The sequence below is a fragment of the Neoarius graeffei genome, chromosome 18, assembly GCF_027579695.1.
Source record: "Neoarius graeffei isolate fNeoGra1 chromosome 18, fNeoGra1.pri, whole genome shotgun sequence".
NCBI lineage: Eukaryota > Metazoa > Chordata > Actinopteri > Siluriformes > Ariidae > Neoarius > Neoarius graeffei.
The window spans coordinates 69,265,402-69,280,404 of NC_083586.1; the positions used below are offsets into that span (position 1 = coordinate 69,265,402).

General features: G+C 45.4%; 1 protein-coding gene across 1 annotated transcript in view; it reads right to left on the reverse strand.

Moving 5' to 3' along the window:
- Positions 1-15,003, reverse strand: part of zmp:0000001082 (integrin alpha-D) — a 136,109-nt gene that overhangs the window by 42,875 nt on the left and 78,231 nt on the right. The window contains exons 9-15 of the mRNA XM_060899365.1: positions 14,753-14,891; positions 13,333-13,397; positions 6,492-6,621; positions 6,168-6,310; positions 5,116-5,262; positions 3,035-3,229; positions 2,777-2,907 (exon numbers count right to left, since the gene is read on the reverse strand). Coding sequence (XP_060755348.1) covers positions 2,777-2,907; positions 3,035-3,229; positions 5,116-5,262; positions 6,168-6,310; positions 6,492-6,621; positions 13,333-13,397; positions 14,753-14,891 — 950 coding nt within the window. The remainder of the gene's footprint in view (positions 1-2,776; positions 2,908-3,034; positions 3,230-5,115; positions 5,263-6,167; positions 6,311-6,491; positions 6,622-13,332; positions 13,398-14,752; positions 14,892-15,003) is intronic.

A 15,003-nucleotide genomic window follows, 5' to 3' on the forward strand; every position in this document is an offset into this window, starting at 1 on the left:
ATCCCAGCTGAGCTACAGGAATTTGGACTTGGAGATAAAATGCTCACTTTACTACCCACGACAAGGTATAAATTACTCGTGAAGCGACAAGGACCCTTTGAGGTCACACAGTGAATCAGAGAAGTCAACAATGAGGACAGGTGAATGTCAGATATACCTCCTCAGTCTCCTAAAACATGGAGGAGGTTCCTGTGGCTCGGGCAATAGGTTGTATTCAGTCACGTAACTTTTACTTGCAAGTTTACTTCTGGTGAATAAAGTGGTGGTCAGGCAAACCAATTTGGCTGCCGTTATGCAGAGAGCTAGTGAAACCATCTTCAACTATTTTCACAGTTTAGAGGCTAATGCACAGTCGAGATACCTTCAGAAAGTTACTCTTTGCAATGGGATAGCGCCTTACACATTATTAAAGAAGGATTTTTCCTATGAGCTGGAAAATCATCCATCCATTGAGTTCTCCAGCATCTCACACTACCTCATGCTGCAAATATCATTCTACATGGACAAACAGATGAAAACTTGGAAGAACACGGAGGCGAACAACTTTTTATATGCAGCTGGGTTAAAGATCTGGGGATCAATACACTACAAGATAAGTCCTATAATGTTTATGCCTGGGTAAGTAGGCATTTCTGGGGTTTTGTACACATCTTTGTGATGATTGCTAGGATGCTACACGTTTTAGTATTGGGTGTAAACAAACCACAGCTGCTCGATTCTCAATCCTCCCTGCTCTTCTCTTCGAGGTAAATAATTCACAAAGATCCACAGAAACCCCTTCAAAGACTTGGGTATTGGTAAAACAGGATGGAGAAGTTATCACGGCTCACTGTAACTGCATGGCTGGGGAAGAAGTTTTGTGCTGTTAACTTGTGAGCTCAGCTTTTATGTTTACGTGGATTGTCTCAATTATCTTATCTCTCTAGTTCAGTGTAGGAGCCAAACCTACATCATCGTCCTTGTAAAGATTGCTAGGACTTCCTGATAAAGTGAAAACATATGCATTGGTTTACAATATGGCGACCATGATCAAACAGTAAATAAAAACACATCTGAGAACTTAAGCATCTCCTAATGGTGAGAAAAGTGATTTGTGAATCCAAATGAAATAAATCAGAGGAATTTACAAACCTTTCACAAAGTAATCACTGCAAACTCGAGCGTTCTTTGACACTGCTCCCCTCCATTGCAGTGAAAGGTTCAAGAGCCACCTTTCTCGTTGTCTTTTGGTAAAATGATTTGCTCTTTCACCCTTCATCACGTCATAGGGAACCCGGAAGAAACTTTTATCAGTTTCACAGTTTGTTTGATTCGAGCAGCCCAAAACAACGCAGGCATAGGGCATTTTAACGTCTAGCAAAGCACCCCAGCGATCAAGAGGATAAAGCAGGTTAACATTAAGCTGACTTAACAAGTCCTGACTTCAACCGTATTGAAAAAATATGGACCGTGCTTATAAGTCGAGTCCATGCCAAGAATAAAAAACAAATTTACTTGAACTCTACCAATTCTACCATGAAGAGTCATGAAATATCCAACCAGAATTCTGCCAAAAGCTTGTTCATGGTAAGCAAAAATGTTTGGTCAAGGTGAATCTTGCGAAGACACATTGTACCCAAATATTAGGTGTGCTGTATGTATATCTTTGACCCTGTATATATAATTTTGACCTTGTGTTGATTTAAAAAAACTCCAAGAAAATTAAAACTTCCCAGCTGACTACGGGCGAAAGGCGGGGTACACCCTGGACAAGTCGCCAGGTCATCACAGGGCTGACACATAGACACAGACAACCATTCACACTCACATTCACACCTACGCTCAATTTAGAGTCACCAGTTAACCTAACCTGCATGTCTTTGGACTGTGGGGGAAACCGGAGCACCCGGAGGAAACCCACGCGGACACGGGGAGAACATGCAAACTCCATACAGAAAGGCCCTCGCCGGCCACGGGGCTCGAACCCAGGACCTTCTTGCTGTGAGGCGACAGTGCTAACCACTACACCACCGTGCTGGCCCAAATTCTAGTTTTTTTTTATTAAAGATGTACGCTGTACATTCTGCCACAGAAAAAGAACAGTTCAAAGAAATTACTGAAAGCCCAAATATTGCCATGACATTCATATCCAAGATGACATTCATGTCACTGTATGTAAACTTCTGACCACAACTGTATGTTGGATGGCTCCACAGCCTGAGTTGTGTGGTGGGGGTATGTGGTGCTGGGGATGTGGTTGAGTGTCAGCTGTGGACAGAGAGGAGGCAGGTTGAATCAGCAGGTGATGTGTGATGACTCCCACCTGTGTTCATGGTTTATAACCAGAAGGAGAGAGAAAAAAAGTTGAAAGCTACGTGTATGCCTGTGTATGATTGATGTGTGTGTCTCTCAGTGTGAGACCTGAAAATAAAAAGGAAACGCCATGCTGAAAAGCAAAAGTGAAAATAAATGCCAGTGAATTCATCCACCTGTCGAAACCTCTTCAGTCTCCTGAAACCCTGAAGTGTTACAAGTACATTCAGGTTATTAAAATCACCTGCATGGAGTTCACACCGTTTGGATTTACTGCTCCTTGCTCATGCTGATATTACTCAAGAAAAATGTACTTCAAGATCAGAATCAAGTTCATGATCAGAATCAAATAAGAATTTACTTGCAAAATGCCCCACATGTGTAACGTTCAATGTCAGGAGCAATTTCATGTCCTCACTGCACATTGGTCTCAACTCGAAATACAGAGCTGTGTGTTTGAAATTATTTGGGAAGTAAGTCATACTTCAAGAGCAAAATGGTCCCTTGTGCTCCAACTGCGATGTCCGTCAGACCATCCTGCCCCATATCCATCACACCATCAATCGCCAAACCAAAATGCTGAAGATTCTCAGAGATGGAACTTGCCATAATTTTCTACACACACACACACACACACACACACACACACACACACACACACACACACACACACACAAATGCATTAAATTCAAAATTTACTGTATAAGCTGTGCGTCCCATGTATGTGTGTTTGGAGTTGTACCTGGCTGTATTGGGAGCGGATGCCGTGCTGTTGGTTGCCGAGGTAAATGTAAACGGCTCCTTTGTGATTGTCTTCAAGTGGAGCTCCAACAGCTAAATCCTGAAGCTGGTCTCCATTCAGATCTGCTACAGCAGCTAGGGTCATCCCAAACCGACCCAAAGCTGATTCACATACCAACTCCTCCTTTAACTTCAGCTGCGCACACACACACACACACACACACAATTTTAATTGTAGTCGTAATGCAATTTCAAATTTGGAGGGAGTGTGGTAATGAGTAAAGTTTAATAAAACACTGTATGATGATGTTCGTCCTTCGGGGTTGAAGACGACTGTAGAACCAGAGCAGGTGGGTGGAGCACAGAAGCACGGCAGGCCAGAACTGAGTTCTCAGAAACTCTTTTATTTTTAATGATATGTGTGGCTTTTCAGCTCATTCACTCTCTCTCACACACACACACACGCACGCATTCGGGTCGGGAGAGAGCTCCCTTTCTCTGCTCTCTCTCTCCTTTTATAGGGCGCGGTCACTGGGGAAGACACACAAACACAGGTTAACTCACATCAGGTGCAGTGATTCTGCCACTTACCTTCCCTGACTCCGCCCTCCATTCACAGACTGCCGCTTGACCACGCCCCCACTGCTACAACAACCATGACTTCAAATAAATACAAATAAACTTCAATTTGGTGGATAGTGGTTGTGGGTCCGGAGGTGACGGATGAGGCCAATCCAGGCTTTGAAGGTACGCCCACATGTCGAGCATGCATGGGTAGGTGCTGTAGTGGGGGTGGCGATAGTTTGAGCTCTCTGTGCAGCTCATTTCTTCTGAGCCTCAGCAATGTGTTTCATCTATTCTGGGAGCATAAGCGCCAATCAACGTTGTGTTCTTCTTGCCTCCAAGTGGGAGCTGAAGTGTCATCAGGCAATCGTTGATGCCCTCCGGGAGTTTGGTAAATTTCTGGGTGAGGTGGGACTTTACAAATCCAACACCTGCCTCTTGCCGTTCAGTGCTGCTATGCCCACTCCAGAAGAAGGTACAACCACCATGCTCCATGAGCTGGCCCCAGTCTTCTAGACGTGCCTCACTGAGGGCAGCCACATCCACACTGCAGTGAACTAGTTCCCCAGCGACTACTGCAGCTCCCCTCTCCAGCCCATCCACCCCAATGCCATCCAGCAGAGTGTGCACGCTCCACGCACTGAGGTTGAGTACTATCTTATTTACTTTCTTATTTGTTGTGTTTTGACCACTGAGTGGGATTCCCACCAGCTGTGGTGTGCTGGCCATGTTGAGATGAAGCAGTCTATGTTTAGGGCACCTTTTCTAGCTTTCTCTTCCTCCATAGAGGTGAGCAGAGCAAATCCTAAACAGGGCTGCTCAGACACCCAGGGGGCTGCCAAACTCCGCAGTTGCTTCATTCCAGCAGAGCGTGACTGTATGCCCTGGGCTGCTTGTGTGCAAGTTCGTGGCTACAGCTTCTAGTGTTTCCACACCTGCTGCTTTGCCACTTGCCCATTGCCACAGGATTTGAATTTGAAGTCATGACTCACACATGACTTGGATTAGAGTGAGGGAGAGTTGCACAGCTGTCAGCCTCACTCTCTTGTCCCAACCTAACTGGGTCCAGGGGCAAGACAGAATCAAGACTGCTGGAGCTAGGTCAGGATGCAGTGGATGGCCAACAGTGTTCTACGTGTTGCACTGTGCCCTGATCACGCTCCACAAGTGCTTTGCTGAGTTCACCTTCCTGCCCTTTGAACCACTAGGTGGTGGGCTCCTCCACACAGTCTACCAAGTCCAGTCTTCAATCGTAACCCTGACCAGGGGGAGTGAGGAGTTACTAGTGCTTGCTCAAAGCACCACCCCAGGCTAGTGGAGGGAAGGAGAATACCTTACTACTCCACTGCATGGCAGTCAAGGATGGCACATGCCCACTCCTTGTATAAGTATACAATATCCTGAAGGCTCATGAAATTACTCTGATTTAGTTACACACAGTACTGTCCTGTAGTGTGTGTGTGTGTGTGTGTGTGTGTGTGTGTGTGTGTGTGTGTGTGTGTGCATGTGCATGCATACCTCCCGTGTGAGTCTGTAGATGTATATCCGTCCCTCTCTCTGAGGATAAGGTTTGTAATACAGTGGAGCTCCAACTACGAGAAAGTCAGTGTTGTTGTCTGAGTCCAGGTCTAACACACACACTGATCCTCCAAAATATGAGCCAATCTGCAGAGGCATATTAATAAATAAATAAATAAATAAATAAATAAAATTTACCTGATCTACACTGCAGAAAATGATATCATAGCAAGTGAAAATATCTTGAAAATAGTTGAAAGGATCTAGCATTTCTTATTAGAAGAAAACAAGACACCAATTTTGAGATTATTAAACCTAGTTCTAGATTGCAACCAACTTATTCTAAGATGTCTTATCAAGTGTAATTATCTTACTGCACTGGCAGATTATTTCACTTGATTATAGTCTAAATGTTCTCAAATTTATTATGTTTTTCCTTATATTAGGATGGCTAGTTTTTGCAGTGTATGTGCTATGGTGTGATTTCTTTACTACAGTGTACCTGCCATGTCGATGTGTGAAGTTCATGTGAGGTTGCATGTTAGTGTTGCTGTTGTTGCTGCGGTGTATCTGCTCTGTTTCAGTACACCGCACATTGGGGCTATTCCACAAAGCAGCCTTAACAAACTCTGAGCCTAACCCTGATGAAGCTCTGAGATGGGAAACTTTGATGAACACTTTGAGGTATTCATCAAACAGTTTTGTATTAATGACTGTGCTTAGCATGACCCGGAGCCAGCTGACTCTTTCAACCTGTTCACTTTAAATATGATCATATTAACGAAACAGAAAAATCTAAACTCACTCCCTGCTGACAGTGTTATTGTTTTTACCACAATCTATAAGATCAGATCCAACTCACACTTTATGTCCTCTGTTTAACAGTCAGTGTACTGACAGTGTCGAGGAAACAAACCACAGACTCATTCAGAACTGTGAACTTCTCATTTAGGAGAGTGTTAAATGTTCCAGAACTATTTAGTTCCTCAAAAGGATGCATAGGGTTCAGTGTAAAGGTGAAATAATGTCAACATGCTGAGGCTGTTTCTCACCTGTTCTCCAAAGATACTGCTCATGAATTCCCACTTTTGAGTCGTCTTTTTAAACAGAGTCACCTGACCTGTGTAATTGGATCTCGGTGCTCCAGAGAACACAAGAGAAACACTGTCTTTCCATCCGACCACAACAGAATAACCTGAACACGCGCGCGCACACACACACACACACACACACACACCATTTTGTTACAGACCCAGGGCAGGGTTAGCTTAGCCACTGAGGTTCTGTGTTAAACCTGCACTAACCACATGTACAGTTCATGCCACTAACAGCACAAAGAAACAGAGATGTCCTGTGTAACAAATAGCTTCATGTACCATTGTACGAGTTGTTTTTGAGGTTTATGTCTTTGATTTCCACCTCATTGTTCCCAGCTCCAGATCCTTCAACCTCATACAGCATTCCACGCCAATCATTAGATCCAACCGCTCCCAGAATTAAAGTTTTCTGGAATGCAGAATAAAGAAAGATGTGGTTAATTATTTTTGTTCAGACAGATTTTAAGATATTAGTTGTATATACATGCAGCTCAGTCCAGTCCATTCCGACTCCATAATGCAGTACATAATTTTTTCTCATTGCTAAATCTTGTTGGCATTTGCAGCCTATATTTGTGAGCATTTTTATTTCATTGTCGATATCCCTAGTTTACTGAAGTGAATGATCCCTGCCCTTTTTTCCAGTGTGATGTTTTTCCATTGATGTATTGTTTGCCTATAATTGACTTAGACTCTGTGCTTGGATTTTGCATATTAAAACTTTAGATTGTTTCCTTTTCATTGTTCACCATGAAAGTCTCTGATTGAACTCTGCTTTCTTCACTGCTTCTTGGTCCCTAACCACCAATATACAGATGGCAGGGCTTGTGTCTTACAGGACACTTGTTCATCACCTGCCCCACATGTCCAAGAAACAGACAAGCATCAGGAGAAGAAAGTGGAACTGGCTCTACATGCCAATGCAGTTCATGTCATTTCAGAGAGGGTTTTTTTTTTTTGCAAGGCTTTTTAAACGCTTAATTGTCATTCATTGCTAAGAAACCTTTCATGTTATTTCAGCACTGCTTTGCTCCACAGCAGGAGGAAACTTCACTGATTAAGACCTTGATGGAGTTTACCTGAAAAGTATGATCCAGCACTTTTTTGTGTGTTTTTTGTCTGGACATGTTTAGCCAAACCACATGTCCTGCCAGCCTGCATTTCTACAGAAATCCCTAATGAACAAAAGGACATTTTTGAAGTTCCTAACCGTTATTAAGAAGTTTTCAAACTGCCACTCCTGTTTTCTTATTCCACTGTTCTGCTCATTTCTACTCTGTTTTGTTAATAATTGTCCAAATAGATTTTGAACAAGAAAATAAATTTGTACAAAGGGGGAGTTTTGACTGAGAGGCAAAATGCTCCAAATGTGGGGGAAAATGTCCCCAGGTTTGACAAAGCAGTTCACTTCATATATTAATAGTAAAAATCACAAAATAAGCAGTTTTATTAATAATAATTATTTATCTCATCTCATCTCATCATCTCCAGCCGCTTTATCCTGTTCTACAGGGTCGCAGGCAAGCTGGAGCCTATTATTTATTTATTTATTTATTTATTTATAATTATAGGCTACTATAGCCAAGTCCAACTCCTGGCCTGCATGTGTGGCTTAGCCTCTAAGCCTGGCGGAATTGCTTTTACTTACAGGAGAAGGGGTAAAGGTGGACCTCTAGTGCCTTAAAACCAGATATTTCAGGCAGATGGGGCTCATCAGCCTGGGAAGGCAGTTCATCCAGGGGAAAGAAAACCCTGATTTCAAACCTCTGCTGCCTTGTGGCATACCCACCCACAGGAAAGGCTTCAGGAGTCAACCCTAAGGAAAAATTGGAAATGGAGCCCCTGAGGCAGTTGGATTGTCACCTTTGACTACCTTCCAGCAGTTCCTGCAGCCAATTTGGCTCCAAATGTAATGCTCTGCATTCCTTTGGATTATGTTGAAGCGGCTGAGAGGGAGACCCTGTTGTCTGGGCAGCACAAGGTCTCCATACACTTTGCCCAGGCTTGCGCCCTGGAGAGGACACTCTAGTCTTGCCATCTGCTCAGCTCAACATGGAAGACAGCAGTCACGAGTGATAAGTCCTTGCTAAATTGGCATAGAGTTGGATGCTACGGGTTGTCTTTGACTGTAGGAAGGGCCATCAAAGTCCCATTGTTCAGCTACCACCCATCCCAAGCCAGCCAGCCCCTGGCCAGTAAGGTGCTGATCCACCACGGTCTGCCTGCTTCAGCAGGTGCCTGAAGATTAAGATAAATCTTGACAAGCAGATAGTCAACTATGCACCAGGCAATCAACGAAAGGAGAAAACGAAGACTCCAGCTCTTCAGATAGCAAGCTGAAATGTACAGACCATGTGGTATGGACTGACTGATGATCTTCGAGCTGTGGACAATGCTTGCAAAACTGCAGTGATAGATTGTGAGCTGCACAGACTGAATATTGATATTGCAGCCCTGCAGGAAACATGACTCCCAGACAGCAGATCCCTAAAGGAAGAACACTACACCTTCTTTTGGCAAGGCAAAAGTGTAGAGGAACCAAGGGAATATGGAGTCGGCTTTGCAGTGATGAACACACCACTCCGCATGATTGAGCCTCCAACAGGCAGCACAGACAGAATCCTCAAATTGCACCTCTCACCAGCAGAAGGCCCAATAAACTTCATGTGTGTCTATGCCCCAACACTGCAGTCCTTAGTGGAGGTCAAGGACCAGTTCTACCAGTCTCTGGATGCTGCAATCGGCATGATTCCATCATCAGAGCTTGTCTACCTACTGGATGACTTTAATACAAGAGTTGGTGCTGATTGAGAAGCTTGGCCAGATGTTCTTGGGCATCATGGTGTAAGGAGAATGAATGACAATGGTTAGAGACTCCTAGAACTCTGCTGCTACCACAAGCTGTGCATGACGAGCACCTTCTTCCAGAACATGGCATGCCACAAAGTATCCTGGAGACACCCCAGATCAAAACACTGGCATCAGCTGGACTTGGTGCTTACCAGGCATGATTCCTTGAACAGCATCTGCAACACTAGAACCTACCACTGTGCCGACTTTGACACTGACTATTCCCTGATTGCCTTGAGTGAAGCTGAAAGCAAAGAAACTTCACCACTCCAAGCAGAAGGGCCAGCCACACATTAACATCTGCAAGACAGCCAGATTTCCCGTTAGAGCAGTCGCGAGATGAAACTCTGCGGCATGCGTTTGACTAAGTGAGAGTAATCGATGGTCAAACTCTCCAGCCAAACACCACCCCGTCCTTCACCTACTTTTCCATTATTAAAGATAGATTATACCGAGTGACGCAGGACACTCAGACTAAGGAACCAATAACCCAGCTTTTGATCCCAAAGAGCTGCTGGGAATTCATATTCCAGGCGGTTTGCTTTAATCCCATTGCCGGACACTTGGGGCAGGATAAGACACTAGTCCGAATAATGGCCCGGTTCTATTGGCCAGGGTTTCGTGGCAATGTCCGTAGGTGGTGTACGGCGTGTCACGAATGCCAGTTAGTAAATCCCGCGGCCATTCCAAAAGCGCCTTTGCGCCCTCTGCCATTAATCAAGACCCCATTTGAAAGAATTGGGATGGATCTCGTCAGGCCATTAGATCGGTCAGCACGAGGATATCACTTTATTTTAGTTCTGGTGGACTATGCAATGCGATATCCGGAAGCAGTGCCTCTTCACAATATCTCAGCATGTAGTATTGCAGAAGTGCTCTTCTGCATCATCTCCCGAGTCGGAATCCCCAAAGAGATTCTGACTGATCAAGGCACTATGTTTATGTCACGCACACTGCGCGAACTGTATGGGTTACTGGGAATTAAGCCTATCCGCACCAGCGTTTATCACCCACAAACGGATGGCTTAGTTGAACGGTTTAATTGCACCCTCAAAAATATAATTAGAAAATTTGTAAGTGAAGACGCATGTAAATGGGATAAATGGCTCGAGGCCCTGTTATTCGCAGTGCAAGAGGTCCCACAAGCCTCCACGGGGTTCTCCCAGTTTGAATTATTATACGGGCATAAGCTGCGTGGCATTTTGGATGTGCTACGGGAAAATTAGGAGGAGGGACCTTCAACCAGTAAAAATGAAATTCAATATGTTAATCGACCTGCACGCCAAACTCCACACACTCGCACCTAACCCAGGAGAATTTGCGACAGACCCAAGAATGTCAAGTCCGTCTGTACGACAGGGGCACGCGCCTTAGGGGGTTCACACCAGGAGATAAAGTAGTCGTGTTGGTGCCCACGTCGAGCTCCAAATTGATCGCCAGGTGGCAAGGACCCTTTGAGGTCACATGGTGAGTCGGGGACGTCGACTATGAGGTGAGGCGAACGGACAGGGGTGGGGCATTACAGATTTACCACCTCAACCTGCTAAAATGTTGGAACGAGGAGGTCCCCGTGGTGTTGGTGGTTCCGGAGAAGGCAGAGCTGGGGCCGGAGGTTCAAAAAGGAAAATTGACATCGCCCACTGCTCCGGTCCCCTGTGGAGACCACCTCTCCCCGACCCAACTCATGGAGGTTGCCCAGTTGCAGACAGAATTTTCTGACATGCTCTTGCCCCTGCCTGGCCGCACCCACCTCATAGAACACCACATTGAGATGCCCCTGGGGGTAGTATTGCGCAGCCGCCCTTACCGACTGCCCGAACACAAAAAAAAGGTGGTTCGGGAAAAACTCGTGGCCATGCTCGAAATGGGCATCATCGAGGAGTCCCACAGTGACTGGAGCAGCCTGGTGGTCTTGGTTCCCAAGGCCGACGGGTCGGTCCGGTACTGTGTGGACTATAGAAAAGTCAACGCAGTGTCTAAATTTGATGCATACCCAATGCCTCGTATTGATGAGTTGCTTGATCGACTAGGCACAGCTCATTTTTATTCGACACTGGATTTGACAAAGGGATATTGCCAGATCCCCTTGACTCCTCTATCCCAAGAGAAAATGGCCTTTTCCACACCATTTGGCTTACACCAGTTCATCACACTTCCTTTTGGGCTGTTTGGGGTGCCCACTACTTTCCAGTGGCTTATGGACAGGGTCCTCCGCCCCCACGCCACCTACGCGGCCGCCTACCTAGACTATATCATCATTTACAGTAATGACTGGCCGCAGCACCTAGAACCCCTAAGGGCCATTCTTAGGTCGCTGAGGTAAGCAGGTCTCACAGCCAACCCAAAGAAGTGTGTGATTGGGCGGGTGGAAGTATGGTATCTGGGTTTCCACTTGGGCAATGGGCAGGTGTGTCCCCAAATTAATAAGACAGCAGCGATTGCGGCCTGCCCGAGGCCCAAGACCAAAAAGGGGGTGAGACAGTTCCTGGGGCTGGCTGGCTACTATCGTAGGTTTATACCTAATTATTTGGACGTCACCAGCCTGCTGACTGATCTCACTAAAAAGGGAGCACCAGATCTGGTCCAGTGGACAGAGCAATGCCAGCGGGCTTTCTCTGAGGTAAAGGCTGCACTGTGTGGGGGGCCACTGTTACACTCCCCTGACTTTTCTCTCCCCTTTATTTTGCAGATGGACGTGTCGGACTGAGGGCTGGGGGCTGTTCTGGCCCAGGAGGTGGAGGGGAAGAAACATCCCGTGCTGTACATCAGCTGGAAGCTGTTGGTATGCGAGGGCAGGTACAGCATGATAGAGAAGGAATGCCTCACCATCAAGTGGGCGGTCCTTGCCCTCCGCTACTACCTGCTGGGATACCCTTTTGCCCTCTGTTTGGACCACACGCGCCTGCAGTGGCTCCACCGCATGAAGGATGCCAACGCGTGGATCACCCGTTGGTATCTGGCACTCCATCCGTTTAAGTTCGAGGTGGTCCACAGGCTGGGGGCGCAGATGGTCGTGGCGGATTTCCTGTCCCATCGGGGGGGGGGGGGGGGGAGTCGGCTGCAGGTCAGACGGCTCCCTGGCCTGAGTCGGGGGATGGGGGTATGTGGCAGTGGGGGCGTGGTCAAGCGTCGGTCTGTGAATGGAGGGTGGAGTCAGGGAAGGTAAGTGGTAGGATCACTGCACCTGATGGGAATTAACCTGTGTTTGTGTTTCTTCCCCAGTGACCACACCCTTTAAAAGGAGAGAGAGAGAGAGCAGAGAAATGGAGCTCTCTCCACAACCAGAACAGTTGTGTGTGCGCGTGTGACTGGGAGAGTGTGAAAATCAAGCTGAAAAGCTAAAATAAGAGTTTGATGAGAACTCAGTTCTGGCCTGCCGTGGTTCTGTGTTCCACCCACCTGCTCTGATTCTACAGAGTCATTCCCCTTCTGGCCCCCCCATCTGCATTTACAACATTCTGGGCACTCTTCTGGAATGGGCGGGGTGTCAGGGGTGCTTTCAGAACCACTGCTTTCTTTGGAAACTCTCCAAACCATCAGCCACACTCACTTTCTGATCACTGGCATACTGATTATAAACATCTGCAACTCATTCTACTGCACACACACACACACACTGTATATTTTTCTCTGTTTATTCAACTAATGCTAAGTCTTGTTTGTATTTACTGCGTAAACGTCCAAATGTTTTTATCATTCAACATGTACATAATTTACTTTAGTGAATAAGCCATGCTTTATTTTTGATCTCCCATTTGGTGTTTTTATTTATTGTCCTGAAGTTGTTTTATTTGTTTTGTTTTGAATTTTGGATGATGAGCTTTTTGTTGTTCACCATCAAAGTCTCTGGACCTGACATTAGTCTCTGCTGCTTGGATCTGTTGATGAGTGTGTTCAGACAAATGTGGTGAACGGGCGTGTGTTTGGACAGATGTGGTGAACGGGCGTGTGTGTGTTTGGACAGATGTGGTGAACGGGCGTGTGTGTGTGTTCGGACAGACGTGGTGAATCATGTGTGTTTAGACAGATGTGGTGAATTATGTGTGTTTAGACAGATGTGGTGAATTATGTGTGTTTAGACAGATGTGGTGAATTATGTGTGTGTTTAGACAGATGTGGTGAATTATGTGTGTGTTTAGACATGCAGTGAATGGTGTGTGTTTAAACAGATGTGGTGAACGTGTGTGTGTGTGTGTTTAGACATGCAGTGAATGGTGTGTGTTGATACAGATGTGGTGAATGTGTGTGAGTGTTTATGTTTGCTCAGTACCTTGTCACTGGCAGCACTGAATCCACTCTGAGAAAGCTCTTTCTTAAATGTCCTGCCTCTGGCTCCTGAACACAAAAATCCCAGCATTCATTAGTGACATTTACACCTTTAATTTCCTTTTTTTCCCAACATTTTCAAAATTTACATTTTATTCATCTTTATCCAAAGAAACCAGAGCAACCCAACTGTCTTGAAGTGACGTGAGTGCATACAGAGACCGTCACACCTTCCTGCTCTCGCTCTCATTCTTCCTCTCGCTCTTATTCCCCCTCTTGGTTTTATTCCTCCTCTCATTCCTCCTCTTGCTCTTATTCCTCCTCTCATTTTTATTCCTCCTCTCCTTGCAAAGCTCTATGAGAGCAGGTTCATGTTTTGCTTGATGTGTATTTGTTTTGACTCTCGTCTTCTCCCCACCTTGGTCCAATCATTACTGTATTTCCAGACTCTTCTCACCTGTTCTCTGTTCAGCCTTCATTTGTTTATTTAAACCCTGTTGTACCTTTGTGTTCACCAACTGCCATTAACAACACTGAAAACCTGAGTTTGGAGCAGCCTCCAAACATGGCCGCTCCAGACGACAACTCTCAAACACCACGGCGCCCCTCATCTCCGGAATACTAACAAGTGCACCTGTCTCCTATTTGCCAGTAATCACTTCCCTATATAAGCTCAGCAGTCACAAACACCCATTTTGAAGTATTGTTCTGTGTCTCAGTACCTGATCATACCAAGCCTTCTGACTTCCTGCCTGACTGTTCATGTTTTGACTCCGTTTACATTTATTTTCTGACTCCGATTCCTCGCCCGCCCTTTGATATCCTATTAGTTGATCGACCAACCCGTGCCCGTCCGTGACTGTCTTCAGCTTACTGATTTGGATTTGTTGACAGTTTGCGACACTCCCGCTCTCCCCGTGCTTGTATCCGTAAGTGCCTGCACCCTGACACCAAGTACTTAAATTCACAATTTGTCATTTAAAAAAAATCCTTGTCTTGTGTTTTTTTTTCTGTATGAAATTATTCTGGACTTATATATTTTTTTTGGATGGAGATTAAAACACTTCTGTAAATTGTTGCAGAGAAGGGCGTCTACCAAATGCCATGTCTGTCACTCTAAATGTAAATAAAAGTTTCAAGGTCCGATTGTGGCTCTGTACAGATCGCTTCTGAGATGTTTTCCTGTTTCTTGTTCGGTTTTTCTGTTTGTCGGTTGGTTGGTTGGTTTTTGGCTCTTGCTTGTGGTTGAGTTTAGATCATGGATTATCTGTTTGATGGAACCTGACTGCTCTCTCGAATATTGATGATGATTATTGGATTCGTCCTTTGACAAAACATGCTGAGTACACGCATGCACGCACGTGAGCGCACACACACACACACACACACACACACACACACACACACAAAGGTGTTTTTATTACCCTCGATGCCATAGATGTTAATTTGCAGTCGCTTCAAAAGTCCATTTAGTCCATTGTAGTTTTCAATCCTGAAGATGGTGCTCTTTTTCGGCTCTGAGGCGAGCTTATTCAGCTGCGTAAAATCTTCTATAGTCCCCACCTGATGATCAAAAACAACGCCATTACAGCACTGGATCAGTGAGGAGGAGGAGAAGAGCTGATGAAAGAACTGATAAATGATGGAAAGATGGAGTGATGAATAATGAGAAGAT